General features: G+C 42.3%; 1 protein-coding gene across 5 annotated transcripts; it reads right to left on the bottom strand.

The window, feature by feature from the left end:
- Positions 1–440: 440 nt before the first annotated feature.
- LOC117767250 (transforming acidic coiled-coil-containing protein 1-like) lies at positions 441–21,088 on the bottom strand. 5 transcript variants are annotated; one of them, XM_034594717.1, is made up of 13 exons: positions 21,034–21,088; positions 10,783–10,874; positions 7,658–8,069; positions 5,759–5,816; positions 5,599–5,656; positions 5,038–5,090; positions 4,082–4,216; positions 3,899–3,975; positions 3,642–3,685; positions 3,042–3,202; positions 2,349–2,455; positions 2,133–2,253; positions 441–1,556 (listed from the first exon to the last, which is right to left on the bottom strand). In XM_034594717.1, the coding sequence occupies exons 1-13, from the start codon at positions 21,036–21,038 to the stop codon at positions 1,488–1,490; spliced, it is 1,392 nt and encodes a 463-aa protein (XP_034450608.1). In that variant the 5' UTR covers positions 21,039–21,088; the 3' UTR covers positions 441–1,487. The 5 variants fall into 5 exon arrangements, with proteins under 5 accessions (XP_034450608.1, XP_034450609.1, XP_034450607.1 ...); XM_034594718.1 differs by having other exon boundaries at positions 4,082–4,213; positions 21,034–21,086; XM_034594716.1 differs by lacking the exon at positions 21,034–21,088 and adding an exon at positions 19,473–19,804.
- Between the last annotated feature and the right edge of the window lie 537 nt (positions 21,089–21,625).

The following is a 21,625-nucleotide window of genomic DNA, read 5'->3' as shown; positions in this document are numbered from 1 at the left end:
TATTTTATAAAATAAAGACAAACAGCTGAGGCAATGTGACATTAGTTTGGCACAAATATAAACGGTGGCACACAGGTGGGTTTGTGACATGAGTGGATTTACATGGTGGTTAGGACGCAGCGACTGACTCCAATGAACTGAGGATGGAGACCTTTAAAGTGACAAAAATATAAACTAAACGCTTGTTTCACTTTGTTAACCAGTAACTGCTCGATTTAAATCATGGATTTGCAAATAATACACTGTATAATATTGAGGTAAATTGAGACTTTCCGTAAAACTGGTGTTGGGGAGAAATCTTCTTGTTTTTTTTCCTTCAAAAACACATTTTAACAAACATTCAGTTACGTCACAACCACCTCGAGTCTTTATTAAAGCGCTGTGCTGCTGAATGCAACTAGTTTAACAAAAAATGTAAATCCTGAGAAATGCAAAGGTGTAAAAAGCAACGTGCATAGAGACCTATTTATTTGTTGAATAATCACAAATAAGCAACAGGAAAAAAAACTTGGAACAAAGATGTTGAATTCTGAGTTTCTCTCACGGTGAGAGGTCGAGTGGAAACACTGTGAGAGAGGGATGTTTACAAAAAGTGACAATGCAGCACTTGTGTGAAACACAGTGTCATTATGTTGTAGCCTTGTTCCAGTTGTTCAGAATTCTCTACTTGACAGTTAATGACCAGTGGTGTTTATACAGTCACAGGAAAGTTTATGATTGTCAGGTAATTATACGTCTCTGTGAATGATACAAATATTCAGCCGCTCTTTAAATAGTCTAGAATATAATCTGTGTCATACTGTAAATCATGTGAGGCTGAAGCTGAGAATTATTTGAAGTTTTAGATTCACTGAGGTCCAGATTCCCTCAGGTTTCAGAGGACTCCTGTACTTCCTCAAACAATCTGAAATCCTCCTCTTCAGCTCTTATGCAGCTTGACCTCAACTCTGACCTCCTTCGGCCCGATACAGTGCCCCTGAGCTTCTCTCTATCAGAGTGAAATTCCTGTTTACCTCATAGAAAAATACATTTTATGGATTGTTGCTTTTAAACAATCCTTGTCAAAAGCCCATCAGAGCACACGCCCAAAACATCCTGCATTAAGTCTGATGTCATCCTGCACGAGCGCTTTGCTAAGGAATTGAGCTGCTAAGCTGCTGGGAGTTGACTCACAAGCAGGTTGTTGTTGGCTGGCACCATGGACAAAAGCATAAGGGGCCAAGATGAGCTCATAAAGGGCAGTAAATGCAAACAAAGTGACAACATAGAACCAAACTCCCGGCAATAATTAACGTCTACAGAACCTCTTTTGATTCTGGTCACATGTAGTGCAATAGTAGTGTACAAGGAAGTTACTTTAAACATGTGTACATGAGCAGTCTCTGAGAGGAAGAGCTGGCACAGGGTAGAAGAGCTGCTTCCTGGCTGGGCACATGCACGGGGCAGGACCAGAGGGACGGTGGAAGCTGACTCAACGGGAGTGGCGGTCAGTCGATTCTTCCCATTTTGGCGATCAGCTCATCACAGATCTTTGTCAGTTCCTCGATCTCTTGATTCTGTGAAAGTACAAAGAAGGATGAATTAGTACATTTCCTGCATCTCTATTTACTTGTTTACTACAATACAGCACAACTATACAGCATGAAAATATACTAAGGCCCCGTTCAGACCTGGTATTAACATCCGTCCAGAGAAATCCAATCGAAAGCGTTAAATTTGTCTGCATCCTGAATTACTAAGTGATTGGATCTCACTTCCCCGCTCTATATGCAAATATTCACATTTGTCATTTGTGTTCACAAATACCAAAATTGTTTTTTTCAGCCAGTCTGACTTTACAGACAACAGACAACATTGATGACAAAGTTTCTGTGTGTTGCCATGTGTGTGTTTTGCGATGTGTGTGTGAGTGTGACAGCGTAAGTGCCCCAGGATACATTTGCGTTCACACGGTGAAAAGACTGAGGCCACATGTGTCCACCTCTGAATGTGGTGAATGTGATCAGATCTCTGGATGCATTCACACATGTACTTAGCACTGTCCGCTTGTTATCAGATCACTCAGAACAAATGTCAATACCAGGTCCGAAAGGAGTCTAAAAGTGTCATAGAGAAGTCAGGACGTCTCTGACCTTCTGCTGCAGCGCTTGTTCCAGAGACTCATTCTTCATCTGCTCCTTTCTCAGGCCTGCGGTCAGCGCTACGCTCTCTGAGCTCGCCTTCGTACGCACCTGAGCGATCTCCTCATTGGCCCTGATTTAGACATGGAAGTGTCATATAACAGAGTCTCAAACCCTGTGGAAGTATTTCACTTGTTAAGACAGATTTATCTTTAAATCTCTACATACTTGTCTAGTTTCTCCTCAGCATGGACTTTCAGTGTGTGGTATCTCTGCTCCTCCTGTTTGACTCTGGCCAGATATTCCTGAGCACACTTCTTCAGCACCTCTTCATTCTGTTTGAGGGAAAAATCAAACGTCAAACACATTGGGATTTAAAAACAAAACTCAGACAGAGAGAAAATAGATTAAATGTTGTATGTATATCTTTACAATTTTCTAATACAGTATTAAACTTGGCTTCGGTCTAATAGAGACATGATTCTTTAAAGCTTTTCTTGTATTTGAAAACATTGTGGGCTCTTCTCCTCCTAATCTTCTGCATTCCTGCAGTCCCACACATGTGCTGCTGAAAGCTTCACCACAGCTGTCTGTTTCCCCTCAAGCAGCTGTTCTGCAGCAGCTGTGAGTCAACTGTTGGTCAAGATTTAGGCACAAACAGCTTTAATCGAGGGTTTTCTGTGTGGTGTTTGTTGGAGTGGAGGAGAGAACAGTGCCTGAGGGCAGCATTTATCCAGTGACCTTCCATTTAAAGCCCTGTTGCTCTTACTTCAAGACGACCACTGCCCCTGATCACGCTTCCAACCTTATTCTGACCTTAATCCTCTTCCAGCCCTGCTATTGGCTGATCACCTCAGCATTTGAAATAGACACTTTCCATAAATACTTGTTTAGACTTGCACTTGTCCTATGACCCCTTACTTTCTTAAAGCCCTCCAGGGTGCTCTTCATATTTTCATAACGTCGAAACACGTCAGACAGAGAGCGCTCCACTGAGTTCAGGTCGGTCAGCGCTGCTTCCTTCTCCATCGTCACTGCATGCAAAGCCTTCTGGGAGCTGGCACCGTTGCGCTGCTCGTCCTCTGTGAACAGTGAAGAAGAGGATATTAGTGTGAAGTGCTAAATGACAGATTTCTAGTATTTAGTCTAGTAACAGTGATTGAAAAATTATATTTTCCACAAAAACAAGGACAAGTTCAAACATAAATAGAGAAGATTTGTGTCATCTCATAGTACAAGACGACACAAACCACTGTGACACTGAAACAGTGAATCATGTGGTTACATAGAATAATATAATGCTGACTATGCAGTTCAAATAATGATACAAAATTAGGCATGCTTAGATGACAAATATTTAGGCGCATGTGAAATTTGGTGCAGATACAAATTAAAATCAGGATCTACTGAATTAAAACGAGGTTTCATAAACTATCGGGCCTTGGTGGAGTTATGTGCTCTACTGAGTGCCATGGTTCTTTGGTTTGTTACAGTTTGTTACGTTTAAGGATTTCTACTCACCGAACATCTGAGCAATTGTCTTCTCATATTCTGCAACAATCTTCCTGTAATAAGACAAAACACACAATGCGTCTTAAAACGAGAGGCATTTAAAGATAACACTTACATTACTACACCGATACTTCCACTACACCCCCCAAACCCTAATCTTATGTCCAAAGGGTCAAAACCTCACGTGAGCCTCAAATTGAATCAGTGTCCGTTCATTCTTTATAAGAATTGAGTGACTAAAAACAGGCAGCAACATGTTTTCTAACCTCATCTCATTGACTTCTTGTCTGCAGTCCTCGTATTTTTTCTTCCAGTCGTTGGCTTCCACCTCTTTAGTGATGATCTGAAAGGAGATGCTGTCTGTGAGTAGAATTCTATGTACAAATAATACCAAGCTGAATATCGACACGACAGACACACACTGGATGTGAGTGAGAAAGGTGTGTTACCTCCTCTCTAATAAGAGTGAGAACAGCTTGCTTCTCTGTTTCACTGATGCAGATGGAATCAAGGACCTGACTTCCTGTTTTCTGCATCTCACTTTCCCTGGAGTTGCTCTTCAGTTTGCACGAGTCGTCGTACTGCTGGGGACAGAAAGGAATCAGTCACGTCTTCCTGATATCAAGGAGGTAAATCCACCTGAACCTTTGAAGAGTTTATAAAGGTATTTATGACAATATACCTACTTATTTTCCAAATGAATTGAATACAAACATCCAAGTTATCTTTTGTTTCTGTTATTTTACTTTGAACATGTGACATTGCTCTCTGTACACCTGATTTGTCTTTCTCACTTAACATTTATTTTTCATTCTATTAAAGCTCTCTCCCTCTCATTTGTTACTTCATACCCATCTTGCCTTGCAGTCTGTGTTCTCCAACATCCAACATCCTTCATATTCTCCTTCCTCTTCTCCTCCCCCTTGTCTCATCCCACTGTCATTTTGTCCTTTCCTGGATTAGGACCGTCATATTCTAATCTCCTGAATGATAATCTAAATCCATCTGTCACCTGAGTAGATGAACATAGTGGCAGTCACTGAGAAGCTCCTGCTGTCCTACAGCACACTGCAGTCATCGTATCAGTCACCCGGTCATACTGCAGCCTCATATATATAATCTACTATATAGTCTGTAACCTATTTGGATTATTCATGTGATTTAACAGATCTTTGCCACTGTTGTCATCACAGTGATATGAAACATAAGGACTTCGCTGTTTTCATCCCTGATGTTTATTCGGTAGTGACCTATAAACAAGTGCTTTAGCTCCACCTAGTGGTTTTAGGAGAGACCTTCATCACATGACACGGTATGGATGACAACATAACACAGTCATGATTAAATAGATGGTATACATGGTTTATGCTACAGTAGATTTATCACGAATGTGTTAAATCCTCACCACAGAGCAGCAGTCTGACTCCTCAGGAGTGGACGTCACTTGGCAGTCTTGGACTGGAAGAAAGCAACACACTCAAGGTAAGAATATGAGACATGAGAAGTTAATGTTACAATAAAACTTAATGTTACAATAAAACCCCAAACAAATGTTTTCCTGAGTCGTTAAGACTAATTCCACTCACCACAAATGAAATGGTGTCACTTATTGTCATGACTGAATGTAATATGTCTTGATATTATTGTAGCAGCGAGTTGTACGTCATGCAGTAAACGGCACATGTATGATATTTAAAGTTAATGATTAATGTGGTGTTTGTTTGTAACAGTAAAGCAAAGTTGACCTTCTCACTGTCCGGTATTGATCGAGCTCGGCTGATTGTTTGCCCTGAGGGAAGCTGAAGTCAGCTGACTAAACTTTAACATCCAGTCATCTGATCTCTTTACATGAGAGTTGCTCCCTGAGCTGAGATACAACTGAGCTATCAGAGTGTACTGGAGCTGGGTGCCTCTCAGGAATGTAGAAATTAGGAACGCAACAATAAAGTTAATCATTGGTGCTTACCGCTCGCACTGCTCGCCAACTTCTCCTCGTCTGTGGCGTGGCCTCCATGATGGTCATCCTTTAACATCAGCAAACATTCAACCACACAGACAGTATATATTTCAAGAGCTAATGCCACCACATAAGTCAGATGTTGCTTAAAAAAACAGAGCATTCTTACCTGTTCACTGAATTCTTTTTGCGTCGGCGGCTGGATCTGTTTCACTTTACAGGAGTTCCTGAGTACAAAGATCAATGAGAAAATTAGTATCAACACAAAACAGATCATATCTCTGTATGTGCGAACATATGGGCAGGTGTGAGGATGAGAAGAAAAAGCAGGAGAGACACAAAAGCCCAGACCTCATAGCTCTGCTCTGTGTGTGTGCTGAATTCAAATGCTTTCCTAAAAGGGCTGATTTACGCAGGAGAAAAAGCAGATTAATGATGAAGGCATTTGCCAAACTCAAATAAGAACAAGAACAGTTGCACAGAGCATTAGAGGGAATTAGATGGTTTCCACTAACACCGTTTCTCCTCCACTTTCTAAATCTATTGTTCACTCCCCCCCCCCAACTTTGATTAAAATGAGGTCAAGTGGAAGACACAGCAGGATGCGGAATGAGCCTGGACTGGGACTGCTCTATTCAGAACAGCAATTTACAAAAGACACACACACACACGTCTGCGCACACAGTTAGACAGTACTTACAACAGAACACAGAGGAAATGGACTTGCTCTGCAGTCCTGATGCCACACAGAGAGAAGGGAAACAGAATGATAGGTTTGAAAGGAAAAGGAAGGAAAGACACAGGAGATGTTGGGACAGGGGTTAGGTCAAACACAAGGTGAGTGGGGGGGTTATTATAGTTTAGAGAACAGAAAGTCCAGACTTCAAGACAGATGAGAGTCTTTGGTTAAACTGGAAAGAAAAGCCTAACTGAACTAATGTACAACCATAATCTTCCCGAACCAATGTCAGTAATATAATAATTAAATTTTAAAAAGTGATTTCTGGACTTATCCTTCAAATATTTTCATATTTGTGAGAGATTTATAAAGTTACTGAAAAACTGATTGGCCCTCTCCTACATTATCATCTGGGCAAAGTCCAGCGGCAAAGAAACAAACTGTAACCTGGAAACAAACCCTACGACCAAACCTGAACTTTATCTGAAGACTCCAATAAGGACAATATGTAAAATAATGGAAGCTAAATTACTATACATAACAATGGCCTATAATATGTAATCTATTACAAATTAAAGACGCTGCTCTTGTACAGGTAGTGTGTTGACCCTGTCAGACCACACATGATACGATAATAAATAATATATATAATCTAGTCCATCCACATACAGTAATAAAGAGTGATGCCAATAGAATTGAATAGAACTTCTATCAAATCTGTTAATCTTTGTGTACTTAACTGAACTCTCACAACAGCAATGATTGTTCAAAAATAGTTTGCAGTTTATTGCTGTGTGTGTACACACACAAAAAGAAAGTGATTATAATTATTCTGGGTTTTTTCTCCAGTTAATGGAGACCACAAGAGGGCGTTGTTGCCACGTTAACTTCTCTTTTCACCATTGAAATAACATTTAGTCAACAAACGTAAAGCAGTTGTTAAAAATACTTAATCCCACTGTGAGAACTGAAAAACGTCCCCACATCATCAGCTATGGAAGAATAAAAGCAAACCCAAAACTAATCCTAGCCAAAGTGATCTCAAATCCTAAGATAAAAATAAGAGCAATAAAACCATTAAAAACTATAGTAGTATTAGTGATGAATGAATGGAGAGACTTAATAGCTGACAGACCTTTAGAGAGAGCAGAGCAGGTCACAGGCAACAGCTTGTTAAAATGGGAACATTTTGATCCCTTCAGGTTCACTGTGTACAATAGCAGCCATTCACTATTGTTCCCTACAGCCATAAAAGAGAGCAGCGTCTTTTTTATGCTTGAAAATCGGTGAGTCATGTTAGTTCAGTAAATGGAGCTCCTGACTGGAAAGAGGATGATTATGATTGATGAAGAGGAATGGATCTGTGCATGACTGTAATCTTCTACTCACGTGATTATGGCGTTGCTGGTCTCGCAGGTCAGTTTTGTGTTTGACAGCATAGAGTTTTTGTTGCCATTGAGCAAATCGGGATCCACACAAACATCACGACTGGGGATCAGGTCTGAGTCTGGGCTGGAGTCCGATGTCACCGGAGCCTCATCGTCCACCTCCGTAGGATCGGGTTTGTTCAGTGAGGAGAGGACACTCAATGAAGGGGGCCTGACAGCTGGAGGCTGGGGCAGAGGGGTGGATGGGGAGAGGCCCTCTCCTGGACTGGGTTTGGTGCTTAGAGTCAAATTAAGGTTCTGATCCAAACAGAAGCTGCTGTTGTCAGGAGAGGAGCCGGTGAGGTTGTTCAGAGAATCAACAGCTTTTTTTTTAGAGCTCTCGTCCAGAAAGTGGTTTGTAACATCAGGAAAACCTGTGAAAAGAAAAGTCAGTAAGTTTATACATCACATTATAAAAGCAAAATTCCATTAAGTGCTTGACAATAGCAGAGTAAAATTAAAAGAGTAAAATACTGTAAATAAAAATTGCACAACAGCAGGTTTTAACCGGCTGATCTTGAGCCGTCTAAAGACCCTGAGCCATAACAAATCAAAAACACAGTTTCCTTATGTTTTAAACCTGGAGTGAGGAACAGCCAACACTTTTTGAGACATCTTGAAGACCTAACAGTGACAAAGGACTGCAGCAGATCTCTACTGTCGACAGGTGCATCACTCGGAAGATCTATAAGTGTGATCACAACAATCTTCATTCTGATCAAATTCAGAGTAGAGAAACAAGATCGGTGTCACATTTATTCTTTTAGAGGACCTAGTTTTTCACCGGATAAGTATAGTCTATTTTGTCTCTTTTAGCTATGTTTTTGGTGTCTACCAACTCCTGAGGGAAATATCTGGCTTGTATGCTATTGATGCTCCACTTTTTTCTTCAGCTAGTGGCTCCCTGTGCCTGCCTACCGTTTGGTGCAGGGCAGGTTGTGTACAGTGAGGCTTTCAGAGAAAACTGAGGCTGAAAACGATGCAATGAGAGCAGTGAGAATGAATTAGAACAGTGAAGTAGAAGAACCATCCTAGGGGTGACGCAGGGAAAATTGATCTTATTCATGCGTCTCAATCCTGTGACGGCCGTTCCTTCTCCTGGAAGAACATTTAAAATAGCTGCTGACTTCCTCTCACACCACTTTACATCCTGTGTCCCAACACATCCCTCTAACGACCACAGCAGCAGACCAGGCTCTGTTGAGTCACACGGCTGTAGAAACACAGTACACTCTGTTACTGGAAAACGCACCAGCACACATGCACTGTAAAACACACACAGCTACACACAATAATAAACCCACAAAAGCCTCTCCTGTATTTTTCTTTACGTCTTCTCACCATGCCCAACGTGAATGAAGCCCCTGTGGAGGTGGGTGACAGATGACTTAAGACCGAGTGTGTGACTTATTACATCATAAAGTCAGTTAATGGAAGTTTAGCTGAGCTTCTGCTCAAAATATAAGGCACTTTCAAAAACACTGCATTCCCACCCTTCAGAGACATGGAACAGATGTAGAGGAACCACACCCAGAAATGGAGAGTACACACCACCACGTGGCCTAGCAACAAAAACAACATCAGACTTTATTACAGTTTCACAGCTCAACTAAAAAAGAGGAAAGGGAGATGGACGGGGAAGTGTGTGAGAGAGTCGGTGAGAGAGAAAAAGATACTACAGTATCCAGGTACTGGTTCAACAGTACATACTATTTATTGTGGCTCGTGCCTGTTCCCATGTACAGACAGCGAACCCCCCCCGAGCTGTTAAGTCTAATTATAGGGAGCCAGGCTATCAGTTTCTCAACACAGTCGATCTTTTATTTATGAACCTATAACCCCCATTTTGTACTGACCATGTGACGGGTTTAGCATGAAAAGGAGACTGTTATTGTCTACAAACTAGATTCAATACCAAACACATTCATCTCTCTGTCATCATCTGGCACAGCGTCCCATATGCTGTGGTCAAAACATGTCTGCTTTCAAGAGGCTGAGACATCCACAGTGTGCAGACGAATATATATCCTCATACACCCCGAGAACATGTCAAACTCAATTGAGGTGCATGAAGAAAGTATCGATGGCATTTGTTTCAGCGCAGAGGATCCACTCCAGATAATCTATTGCCATGGTAACACGTGGTGCTCCTGTCTGTGTTGGTGAAAGCAGGACAGCTGAGAGGGGAGGGGGGCGCGAGGAGGGGGCCTTTCACACCAGTGGGCCTCTTTGGCAGCTTCAAACAGGCCGGACTCAAATACTGCCCACTTGGTTTACAAGTCTCATGCACACAGTATGCACAGCTGATGGTATGCTGATCATGTAGCAAACATGTGGTGAACATACAAAATTACACAAAGTAAACATTGCACTGTCAAAACATAATTTCCAGAGAAAGCTCTTTTAGTGCACATTTCATGTTGCTGCAGGTTTTTGGAAGTACCAGTCATTTGAACACCTACGTAAACATACAGCCCAGGTTGAAAAATACCGGAAATCTCCTTTAAAGAATAGGCTGTATAGCCAATGGAAGGATAATAGGATAATAATATTTTGCATTACTACTAACAGTCATTACTGAAATGTTATTTATGTGTTTACATGTTTTCCCTCACTCCCAGTCCTGATCTAGGTCTGGATTTGTTTTCTTTTGAGAATTTTGTTTGAGAAAAAATAAAATTGAGCTACAGTGAGGTTATCCAGGACACTGGGACATCGCTGTTGGTAATCACACCCAACAATGTGCACCACACCCACCAGTGATGCCGATGTGGTCAGTGGTGAAACCCAAACCAGAGCGGGCAGCGAAACACTGCTCTTCATTCTCATGTTAAGTTGCTCTTCAATGCTGAGACACAAGCAGCCATACAACTACTTTGGCTTTTTCCATTTAAACAGGAATTAGACCAGATTATCGATCTGTTCTGACATTCTACTGTATGTACGCTGTTGGGTATTTTGATAATGTGACAATAATGTGCAGTTGGTACCAAAAAAAGCTTTTGGTGCTTGACACCACCCAGCCATACCTGATCACTGTTTGGGTGTGACAGATCAGTATAAAAGACTTGGGTCAGCCTGTCTCACCTGTGTGGTTGCAGTTGTCCAGTTGGTTCAGTAGATTCACGACACCCGGAGACTCGGCCTCTGGAGTCTCGAAGGTTCCCTCCGAGTCGGAACTGTGAGGAGAAAGAGAGAGGACGAAACAGATTCAGTTAATACCTGCCATCTCATTGATATTCAATTAAACATTACAAACAAAATAGAAAATGTACTGAAATGGAGAAGAATTACCCACGAAATAAGTTTTCTCATAAAGTGATGAGGAGTTTGATATTAAAACAAATCACACTGCCTGGTTGAGAGCTATAGGAATGCTTCTCACACAACATTCTACTGTCTTTGAGAACAGTGAGGCATTGAAAACACTGATCAGTCTAAATAACAACATATAAATGCGACAAGCAGCTAAAATAAAAAATAACAATGGCAGCCATGGTTGTGTGTTGCAGTGTCAAATTAACTCTAACAAATCTTCTGTTTTCCTCAAGTGGCAGGAAAATAATAGATTTCACAGCTCAAAGCAGCTTAAGATAAACAAGCTGCTTTTATTTTACAGGAAGGGAGAGGAAAGGAAGTGAAGCCCTACAAGGCCACCTGCATCCTTTGCCTTTCAATAAGGACACACTGTGGGACACAACACTCATTAAAGCACACACACACACAGCGTCTTTTGGTCTGCTGTGTCAGCTGCCTAGACACGCAGCCCAAATTTACTTCCAAACTGCGGAGAGACAAAAAGGCGGGGGGAGACAGAGAGAGTGAGAGTTTGTGTACGAGCGCCTGTTCCCAGCCACTCGAATGCACATCAAAACGTCCACACGCTAATGAAAAACAGCACAGGAGGGAACAAAGCTCCCAGTGCCAGCAGACAACCGCACTCCATCTCTGTGATACCAGTTCACACAAACACATTCACACACTCTGGAGCTCTATACAACGCCGCCATCCAGGGCTAATCCTAATATACATACCCCCCCCATATCCTGCGCACACACACACACACACACACACACACACACACACACACACACACACACACACACACACACACACACACACACACACACACACACACACACACACACACACACACACACACACAAAATCACATCCCAGTGGCTGCGATCTTGGATGGTTACTTAGGAACTAGAAATGGACAGAAAAAAATCAAAGGCTTTGGAAACTGTGGCTTCCCCCCCCCTTCCCCCCAAGCTTCAGAAACTGTTTCCAAACTGCCAAACAGCTTTGATGCACACAGAGACACACATTCACACATACTCAAAAACATAAAAAAAAGATTTAAGACAGTCAGATCCTGAGCAATTGATTCACACAAAGCAGGGACTGATGAAACAAAAGTTTGAGTGACTGTATTTTGACAAGGAATCTGTTAGCCGAGGACAACAGCCTGACGCGACCACTGAGATCCACGAGATCCACTGTAGGGAAGAATCTGAGATTATCCCACTGTATCAATCAGTGTGTGTGTGTGTTTGTGTGTGTGTATGTGTGTGTATCCACCACCTGTCAGTATGACTCATGCATCATCACTGTAATCAACACACAAAACACCCGCACAGACACAATCAGTCTTTGAGTCCAAACTCTATTGAAAACTGTTTTATCTGATTTTCTTCAACACATCGACCTGTGAACCATTTATCTTTCTGACTTCACCCTCACACATACACATATAAACATATGTGGCCAACCCTCTTACTTGTCCTCTCCGAAATCCTTCAATCTGGGCTGCCCATCTTCTCCGGCAACCGCAGTCACTGCTGACCACGTCCATTTGGCCCACTGGACGGGAGACAACCAGGACATCCCTGAACCACGTCGAGTCCTAAACCTTAAGCCACCTCTGGTGTTTACAAGCAAACTTCCTCTTCCTGTGGATAAGTTTAGTCGTATCTGTCAGTCACAATGGCAAAGCAGTGCCGCACTCTGTCTATTAACAGCAAAAAGAAGAAGGTGGCTGTCAAAAAATCAGCTGTTGTTCTGTCTTCTTGCTTCTTGCTTTCTATGTGGCTGTCTCACTTCCTCCTCTTGCTCAGCCGCTCAGCTTTCCCATCCTGCTCCTCTGCGTGGTTGGCTCTCGTGAGAGTGAAACGTGTCTCACACTGCTGCTGCTGCTGCTGTTTCTGTTGCCGCTCTGCTCTCCACAGCACTGACTCACACGGTGCAGATTACTGAAGCATCACTAGTCACTCCTCTCTCTGCTCTCCTCCCTCTCCCCTCGCTCCGCTCTCTGTCTGGGTGGACGATCAGCTGGTTAACACACAGCAGCTCTTCCCTGCTCCCATATGTTTGCTAACTAGCTCGCCCGCTCTCCTCCCAGATTCTTTGAAGGTTTGATGATTGTTAAAGAAGCCAAGGGGCAGAAGAGAGGCAACGGTTTGTGTTTGAAGACGCAAAGAGGAGTCTGGTTTCTCCGAGACAGAAACTACCAGATGCTTGTGTCTCCAAAGAAATGGAGATTAAAAGAGATAAAAGAAGAATGGGAGGAAAGGGAGGAAATTATGGGGCATATATATTTTAAGGTGATGAGTTTGAATCTGCAATATCCATTATTTCTGAAATGACCCTCAAATAAAGCAAATTCAGCCTGCCTCGTTGCTTAAAATTAAATTTGAATCCACTAAAGGGCTTTTTATCAGCATTCTGGCAGTGTTACAGATATATTACACCCTTTAGGACCATGTTTGCTTCCAAACTATTTTTGTACTTTACTGTTGCCACCACAGCTGGGTGGCCCACTGTGTGTTTGAGGCACAGTCTCAAAGTAATTTGAGTTGTTAATGGTTTGTTTACTTTGCAGCTCCCAACAGAGACAGTGGATAACAGTGATTACGACACAAAACTCTGCCAAAAGTAGTATTCCCTGGATAATTAAGAGAAGAAAAGAGCAATTAAATTGCAGATATTTTCAGCAAAGACTAACAATGTGCCCTTTATATAAAATGTATAACTGTCACACGAGTCCAAATGGAGAATATTAATCCAATAATGTTGTGGCGAGTGAGTAAACCTACAGGGGATCTGCTGTTCACAGAAAATATCCAGGTCAGAAAGTCAACAAATCAATAAAGCAAACCTAGATTGAACAATAACAACACAAATACTCATCAGACTGACAGAAAAGTCATTGGGATTAAAGCTCTCATCACTGCTTACACACACACACACACACACACACACACACACACACACACACACACACACACACACACACACACACACACACACACACACACACACACACACACACACACACACACACACACACACACACACTCGTGGATGGCTTATGTAACTTCAGGCTTTCACATTTATACATCTCCCACACAGACACACACACAAACGCACACGGTATCTAGGCCAGATGAGATGTGTTCTTTTGAAAAAAATAGCATGGAGCATGACTAATCTTATATCAGAGGGATGGCTCAGCCACTGTGAAAAAGGTGCATGGGGGAAAGAAAAAAGGAAGGAGCATAGATGCTTTTCTTTTTATTTAAGCTTCGAGGTACCTTTCCTCTCCTGCTGTTTACTGCTCGCACATGAGACACGTGGACGGAAAGGCAAAGGCTCTTGAACTGATCAGTCTGAGCTGGTCCACAGAGACACACAGGCAGATAGATGAGAAAACATGCACGCACACATGCACGCAAATAATGTCACACACTGGTGAGCACGGAGAAAGAGACACTGTTCAATCTGTGATGGATGCGCAGACCAAAAAAATGAGCAAATTAGAGGCACGACAGATGGAAAACAGCATCAATTAAAATGGAGGAGAGCAAGACAGGGAATCAGTGGGGAGGGAGATGAAAGTGAGTTTTTTTACATATCTATTTGTCCTTTCTCTCCTTTGTCTCCTTATCTGTCAGTCAGGACAGCTAAGAGGACAAACCTGTCCGTCTTGCAGAGGACAAGATCTGCCAAAGCTAACAAAGTCCCTCAAGCAGAGCACTCTGCGGTACATCACATCCTGTGTTTACACCGAGACACCTTTAAGCTGTAAACTCGCCTCTGGACACACAAAAACACACAGAGATCACATGACAGGACAGGGAGACAACATGCAGCGATGGACAGAATCGTTATACTGGATCCTCAGGTCTCTACCGGGCAGAGCAGAGACCCACACAGACAGAGAAGTGGGAGGAAAACAGAGGGGAAGGGAAAATAATCAGCTCTTATGTAATACCATGAAACCACAAGTAGCACACAGTGGCAAAACAAACACATACATACACCCTATGTGAGCTGAAGCTGCCATCTTAGACAAAAAGACACACTAGACCACACGCACTGATCCGCAGCCACTCTATGTGCATGCCGTCAGTTAATCCACCAAGAATCCACAACCTTAATCATCAATTACATTTTGACTGATGGCAGCATGTGTGGTTATGAGCTAAGAATAAATCGGCAATGATTAACATGTCAGTGAGCTACAACAGGGGACATGTGATACTGGATGAGGTAACTATGGGTGTGTGTGTGTGTGTGTGTGTGTGTATAGATACAGAGAGGGCATTAGAGAAGCCTCTCAACTATCACAAACTGTTTATCTCTGCTCTCTATTCCCTACATGATGACAGAAACTTAAACAGCATGGGCCATTTAGAGCCACCACCAGGTCAACATTTCCCCCAGACCAACACTTATGTGCATTACCAGATATCTTGAAATTAATGGCAGGATATTTGCTGTGAATATTCTTGATCCCTAGACGATACATACTTGTGTTTTTGGTCATTGTGGCGTTTACTCTAGAGCCACCATCAGGAAAATTCTACTTCTTGATTATGAGAAAACTAAGTGGTGAGGACGGGATTGAATCAAGAGGGCTGGATGTACAGGTTTATGCCACACTCTCACCTGATGTTCATTGTTTTGCATTATGTACAATTTAAAAAATATTTTGATTATATGATTTATTAGCCAAGTATTTGTGTGCGCTGTGTTTCACCTGACAAAATGTAGGTGTTAAAAGTTAGTTTGAATTATTTGTTGGACACCAAATGGATGAACTCTTTTGATTTTCAGTTTCATTATGACCAATCATCGGGTGCCATGTTAAAACAATTACATCTTTATTCCCGGTCCAGCTCCGAATAACAGAGTTGTCAGTATGATGTCTGTAAAACATTTGCGGAGTGTAATGACAGCCTTCAATCTTTTAATTTTAGACGACTTAGCTCTGGTCTTGTTTCAATTAGAGGTTACATTCAAATGCAGCTGTAAACAAGGTCATGACTTCAAATGTCTCTTGTTTGATCAACATTCACAAAGAACAGATGTCAAACAGTAAAGTTCAATGTAGTAAACATGTCAGCATTAGTATTTAAAATAGAGGAGCTCCTTGCTAAATTGAAATGATTATAAAGCAAAACTATCCCAGCTGCACAAGTTGTTATAGAGTTTGTCAAAAAAACCAAAAAACTGATTGGAATACACATCTGAGCTTTGATGAATTCTGTCTGAAATCCTTCAGATTGTCTCAAAACATTTTACCTTTTATCATTACAACTTTGAAAGCTTAACTATATGTAATGAGCATTCACCATGAAGAACTGTAAATCTTTGCTGTCTCGCAATATTAAAGAGAGTAAAAAAATGAATCCTGGATCTGTCCCTTTGTCCAGGTCTGTGCCAAAATTGAATGGGTTCTTTCTTGGCCCATGTCCATCCTTCCGTTAGATTCAAATTCTGTTCGCTAATTTATGCATAATCCTGATGACAAACAAACCCACAAAAAAAAAAAAAAAACGGAATATTACCACCTTAGTGGAGGAAATAAAAGGAAGGTGTGGACACAGGCTCTGCATTGACTTATCAGTCTGCCGTGTATAAATATGTGGGTGTGTCTACGTGTGAAGTATATAGAAATATTGACATGACATGAGTCAGTACGTTTTTCATGTGAGACATTAACTTGAGCTTAAATGTCAGGCTGTAAAAGAAATTCCCTCTGGAGATGGATGAGCCGGCTGATCTGAAGCCAATAAAACTGCTGGGTCACATTTGTTTGTCTTGTTCTATGATATAGCTCCACCTAGTGATCATTACTGGACTCTCACCCAAATTTAACAAAAGAATTAACAAAATTTAACAAAGATTCAGTGACAAGATGCCAGGATGAAAAGAAAAAGACAACAAAAGGAGATGTGGGAAGAATAGATGTGAGAGAGCAACGGGGGTACACAACAGCTCTGATTTCACCTTTGGGAGCTTAAATGGGTGGACAAGGTCTCTGGTTTCACCATGGCAACCAATAGGGAGGAGGCCACAAGTGTATTCCACTCTGAAAACCATGCATATAGACACCACACACCCACCCTCACACAGATAAGTAGGAAAGGCACAGCAGAAAATATTAACCATCTTCTGTTGATTTTTCGACGTCAGAGTTTCCCCTTTAATAGTACAGGTCAAAACTATTTTCTAAGTCACAAAACTAGAAATAATAACGCCGACAAAATAACAAGTGAAACTTCTCTCCAAGCCAAGGGAAATAAAGTGCAGCAATGAATCGTGCTCATTGTGCTTGAATCTGCCATTTTTACAAAAGGTCATAGCTTACACAAAATATTTTTATGTAATAAATTATTTCTCTCGTTGTTTTTAATGACTGACCTTTCTTTTTTTTCCGATTTTGCGCTTCATGTTTTTCTCTCTATGCAACTTATGATTTGGGTTTGTTTTGGTGAGTACCACCGGGCCTGAAACAAATTCTTGGGGAAACTGTACTTAAATATCGTGACAGATGCTCCCAAGACTTTGATGAGCTTTTGTGAAGCACAACTGTGTTCACATCCCTTATATCTTTTAACAGAGAACACCCAATCATCTACAGTCAGAGCAGAAAACTAGCACGGAGTAAGACTGAATGAAGCCAAGGCACTCGCCCTCCCAGAGCACTGTAGAAACATTGAAGTGACAGTGGCATGAAAGAATGAGAAAGCGAGAGAGAAAGAGAGGAGGGGTTTCATGCACAGACACCAGCCGAGCTATTGTTCGTGAATACAACAGGACACAGGAGCACACAATTCCCACACTAAAGTGCATGAGCATTGTACAGACATGCACACACAGAGCAGGAAGACGACACACCCCCTACTGTTCTACATTATGATGTCTCAATTCATTTTTTCCCTTTGAAGTCAGTGCCCCATGATTTCATTTCCATTCTGCTTTAATTTGCACTATATATTACAAATACACCTACATCATCTACTACAATACTGTGCAAGTTTCAGCCATTTACCCCAAAATTATTCAGCAGTGGGTTTTCACGTTCATGCTGGTGAATTATTAAATCTAATATTCTCAAATGTAGTGCCTGTCTTTGTGTATTCACTGTGTTTCTCTCTTAGAATAAGAAAAGTTTTCTTCGGCAGACACTCTACGAGAAACGAGCTCCAAATACGCCTCTTCCCAAATGAGGGACTGTTTGGATGTTCACGGGGAACAGGAAGTCCACTGTACATCAGAGACTGCTCCAGTTAAGTCATAAAACGGATGATTAAGCCAACTATTATTAGACTGAAAGCCGAGATCCCACGGCAACGGTTTGCTTCGCAGTATTCCCATAAGGACGCTCCCAACCCCCATCATTCACACACAAACACAGAAGACTACAGTATGCTTGTATGATGCAAGAAATTTCTTTCTGATCCCAAAAAACTATGATAATGAGTCTCGCTTCCATCCCCAAAACATCTGCTTAAATACAGGGTTTTCGTCATAACAACCACTGCTCTCCATGACATGTGACAATACAAGGATGCCTGACCGAGCATGACTAAGCAAGTGCATTTACGTGTGTCGAGACAAAGTGGTCCGCTACAAGAGGCTTACAGTGGCTTTTGAAAATACAGATGAAAAGTGTGAGAGAAAAGAGATCAAATGAGAAAAAAAGAGGAGGGAGCGCGGCCATGACGTCTCAACAACGTCTCCAAAAACATTTTCGTACATTCTGACAAGGAGACAGCTCCAGATAGCTGCTGGTTATACATCACTCAACACTTTACGGTTCTCAGACACAGTGCACGGACAGAGCAGAGATCTGTGGTAACTGCTCAGACACAAATAAAGCGTGCAGCTTGTATGATTAAAATACCACTTTAGAATTAGGGTCACAGCTGCATAATTAATAGCTTGCAGCAGCGTTATCTCTCCTGCTCTTGTAACTACGAAAGCTGCTGCTGAAATATCAACACCGACGACAGGAGGGCTTGGACGCTGCCTTGATTTCAGGAGCATGACCTGATCAGCTCATCCACATTGCATGAGCCTCTCTGCTTTAATGGCAACAGCGCTACCACTTCTCTTTCTCTCTTGTATTCTGTGACCCTTGCAGCTCTCCTTAGATTTGAATATCTAAATAATATCCAAACTAGCATAGCAGCGGGGGCTATGTGCTGTGTCATCTGATGGGCTGATTTGATTTCAGTCCAACGGTGAAGGTCCTGGCTGTGACGCAAACATCACAGGAAGCATCATTGCACTTCAACTCCTTGTCTTACTCCCCTTTTCCCCCACTGGGACACTGAGTTCATACGCACAACACAACACACTCTCACGGATAATAGGATGAACCAACTGTATCAACTCAACTAATCTTGATCATGTCCAGTCTGTGACATGTTCCCTTTCCCGTGACACTCCACACGTAAACACAGAAACAAATGTCATCTTACATGCTGCTCTTTTTCCGAGGAGAGCTGACGGAGCTCTTCCTGCTCTGGCTGAGGGAGCCCCCCATGGCAACAGCCAAGTCTGTTGTTGTTTCAGCAGATGCTTCGTATGTCCTTTAAGGTTCACCTCTGCCTCTCGTCCAAACGGCCTGGTTCAACATCAGAGCCCCGTGACGCGCTGCTTCTTCTTCTCATGACTGAGGGGTTATTATTTAACCATCCCGCCTCTCCTCTCCTTGTCCTTTCCGCCCTCACTGTCGCTATTGATGCTGTGCAGCCCCAACACTCAGGACTACTACTGATCACACATGAATAGCTCTGCCGACAGTCCCGCCTCCTCGCTCTACTTCTCCTCATCCTCCATCATCTCTCGCTCTCTCTCTCTCTTTTGAAACACACACTTACCAGAGGCAGATTATCTTCCCTTGTTAGGCACTCCACAGTCATTAGAGGGAGTAAACCACAGAGTCCACCTCTGTGTGTAGGGGGGGGGGAGGGGGTGGCAGTTTAAAGACCACTAAGGAGTTGGAGGGGGCAGATGAAAAATGTGTGTGTCAGTGTGTCATGGGGGTATCTGGCTGGCCGTGATGAGAGCATTGTTCATGAGAGAAAGAGACTCTTCTATTGTTTGACAGCTGAATACCAGATCTGAGATCAAGGGTGAGGGAGGGAGGGAGGGATGATGGAGGGAGAGTTGGCGGCATGAAACACAGGCACGCTCTTTGTGCCACAATCCCACTACCTGCTGTGACCGACAGGCCACCCCTGCAGCCCCCTCTTGCAATTTTTAGCATGACAGTACACACGCACACGCACACACACACACACACACACACACAGAGCTCTGTTTGTTTGCATACATTCACTTGCTAATCTCTTCAGTTGCATTTTGAACCCTTTACCCTGAAACAACACTGGATACACTTTCAGGTCAGACAGTATGTCCAGTGTGACAGAACGGTTCACACTGACCGAACTAGATCATGTGACTAGAAAGTTGAACAATTCTTAACTAACGAGGAAAGACAAAGCCTGGAAATGGGATGTGCCATTGCTCCATGTGTCCCGTTGTGTGTCAGTGAATGGAAGTAAGGCAGTCTTACCTCCGGACTGCAGCCTGAGAGCCGTCCTGTAATCCTGTTAGTCTAATGAGCAGTGGTGGAGGCAGGGGTGCAGGGGACAGACCCGCCTCTGAAAACCACTGAGAGGCTTTAGTGCCTGACCTGGGTCACATGAGTCTCTCTGTGGAGCTGGAGCTGCCCACTTCTTCTTCTAACTTCACCACAGAGGACACGAACCACGAGAGGAGAGAATAAAACCCGCCAAAGTGTAATTCCATATTTATGACCGATGATGTGAATATGCGACCTTCTAACGGATGTAGCTCAGGGAGTCGACCGCTACTGTCTCTGTTCACCTGTCAGCGTCTAACTTCAACCAGCTTCGCAAACTACCAACAAACACACGAACAATGCAGCTAACCGCCTCGACGTCATGCTTTGTAAGAAACAAACCGTACAGAGTAAATGAATAAAGCACAGAGTTAAATGAAACTTCAGCTTACCTCATGGTTGTTAGTCCTCAGTCAATTCACCCGCTGCAAGTGATGCTGTGTTTACCACGCGACCGCGCATGCGCCGCCCCGCTGATTTACCATGGCAACGAGGTCGAGGTTCTCACGCCTGGTAGAGTTAACGTTAAAAAGTGAGTAACTCAGACTAACACTAAGGCCTCCTCTTTTAATTTTTATTGATTCATTTTTATCATTTTATATTATTTCATTTATTGTTTAATTTAATTTTGAACCCTCGTATGTTATATATGTGACTGTTATTTGGGGATTTTCTGTATGTCCCATATTGTACCATACAATTTATGGTACAATGGTTAAAAAATTTGGTTAAAAAACTAATGTCAAGGTTATAGTTTTAAAGTAAAGGTAAGTATAAATCAGTACAGCAAAAGGCTCCCATGCAACACATATATATCATTATTGTATTTCTGTGTCTGAACGGGATTTTTCTGTTGCAGTTACTTTTAAGGTGAAGCTGATTTGAACTATGGATTAATCTGCTGATTATTTTCCTGAGTCCATCAAAGGTTTTCTTTTAAAAGATTTCAGAAGATTGGGACACACTACAAAAGTATTTAAAATA

The sequence above is a fragment of the Hippoglossus hippoglossus genome, chromosome 9 (assembly GCF_009819705.1).
Source record: "Hippoglossus hippoglossus isolate fHipHip1 chromosome 9, fHipHip1.pri, whole genome shotgun sequence".
In the NCBI taxonomy this organism is placed as follows: domain Eukaryota; kingdom Metazoa; phylum Chordata; class Actinopteri; order Pleuronectiformes; family Pleuronectidae; genus Hippoglossus; species Hippoglossus hippoglossus.
Note: the sequence above shows the minus strand (reverse complement) of the source record. Positions and strands in the feature narration are given on the sequence as shown.

What these genes read in the sequence shown, in the direction of transcription:
- LOC117767250 (XM_034594714.1), bottom strand. Translation starts at nt 12,585, where the DNA reads ATGTCCTGGTTGTCTCCCGTCCAGTGGGCCAAATGGACGTGGTCAGCA. An exon ending in GGACAACTGCAACCACACAG is followed by an intron (nt 8,070 to 10,782) that starts GTGAGACAGGCT and finishes TTCTTTTCACAG; the next exon opens with GTTTTCCTGATGTTACAAAC. An exon ending in GCTGAGGAGAAACTAGACAA is followed by an intron (nt 2,254 to 2,348) that starts GTATGTAGAGAT and finishes TGTCTAAATCAG; the next exon opens with GGCCAATGAGGAGATCGCTC.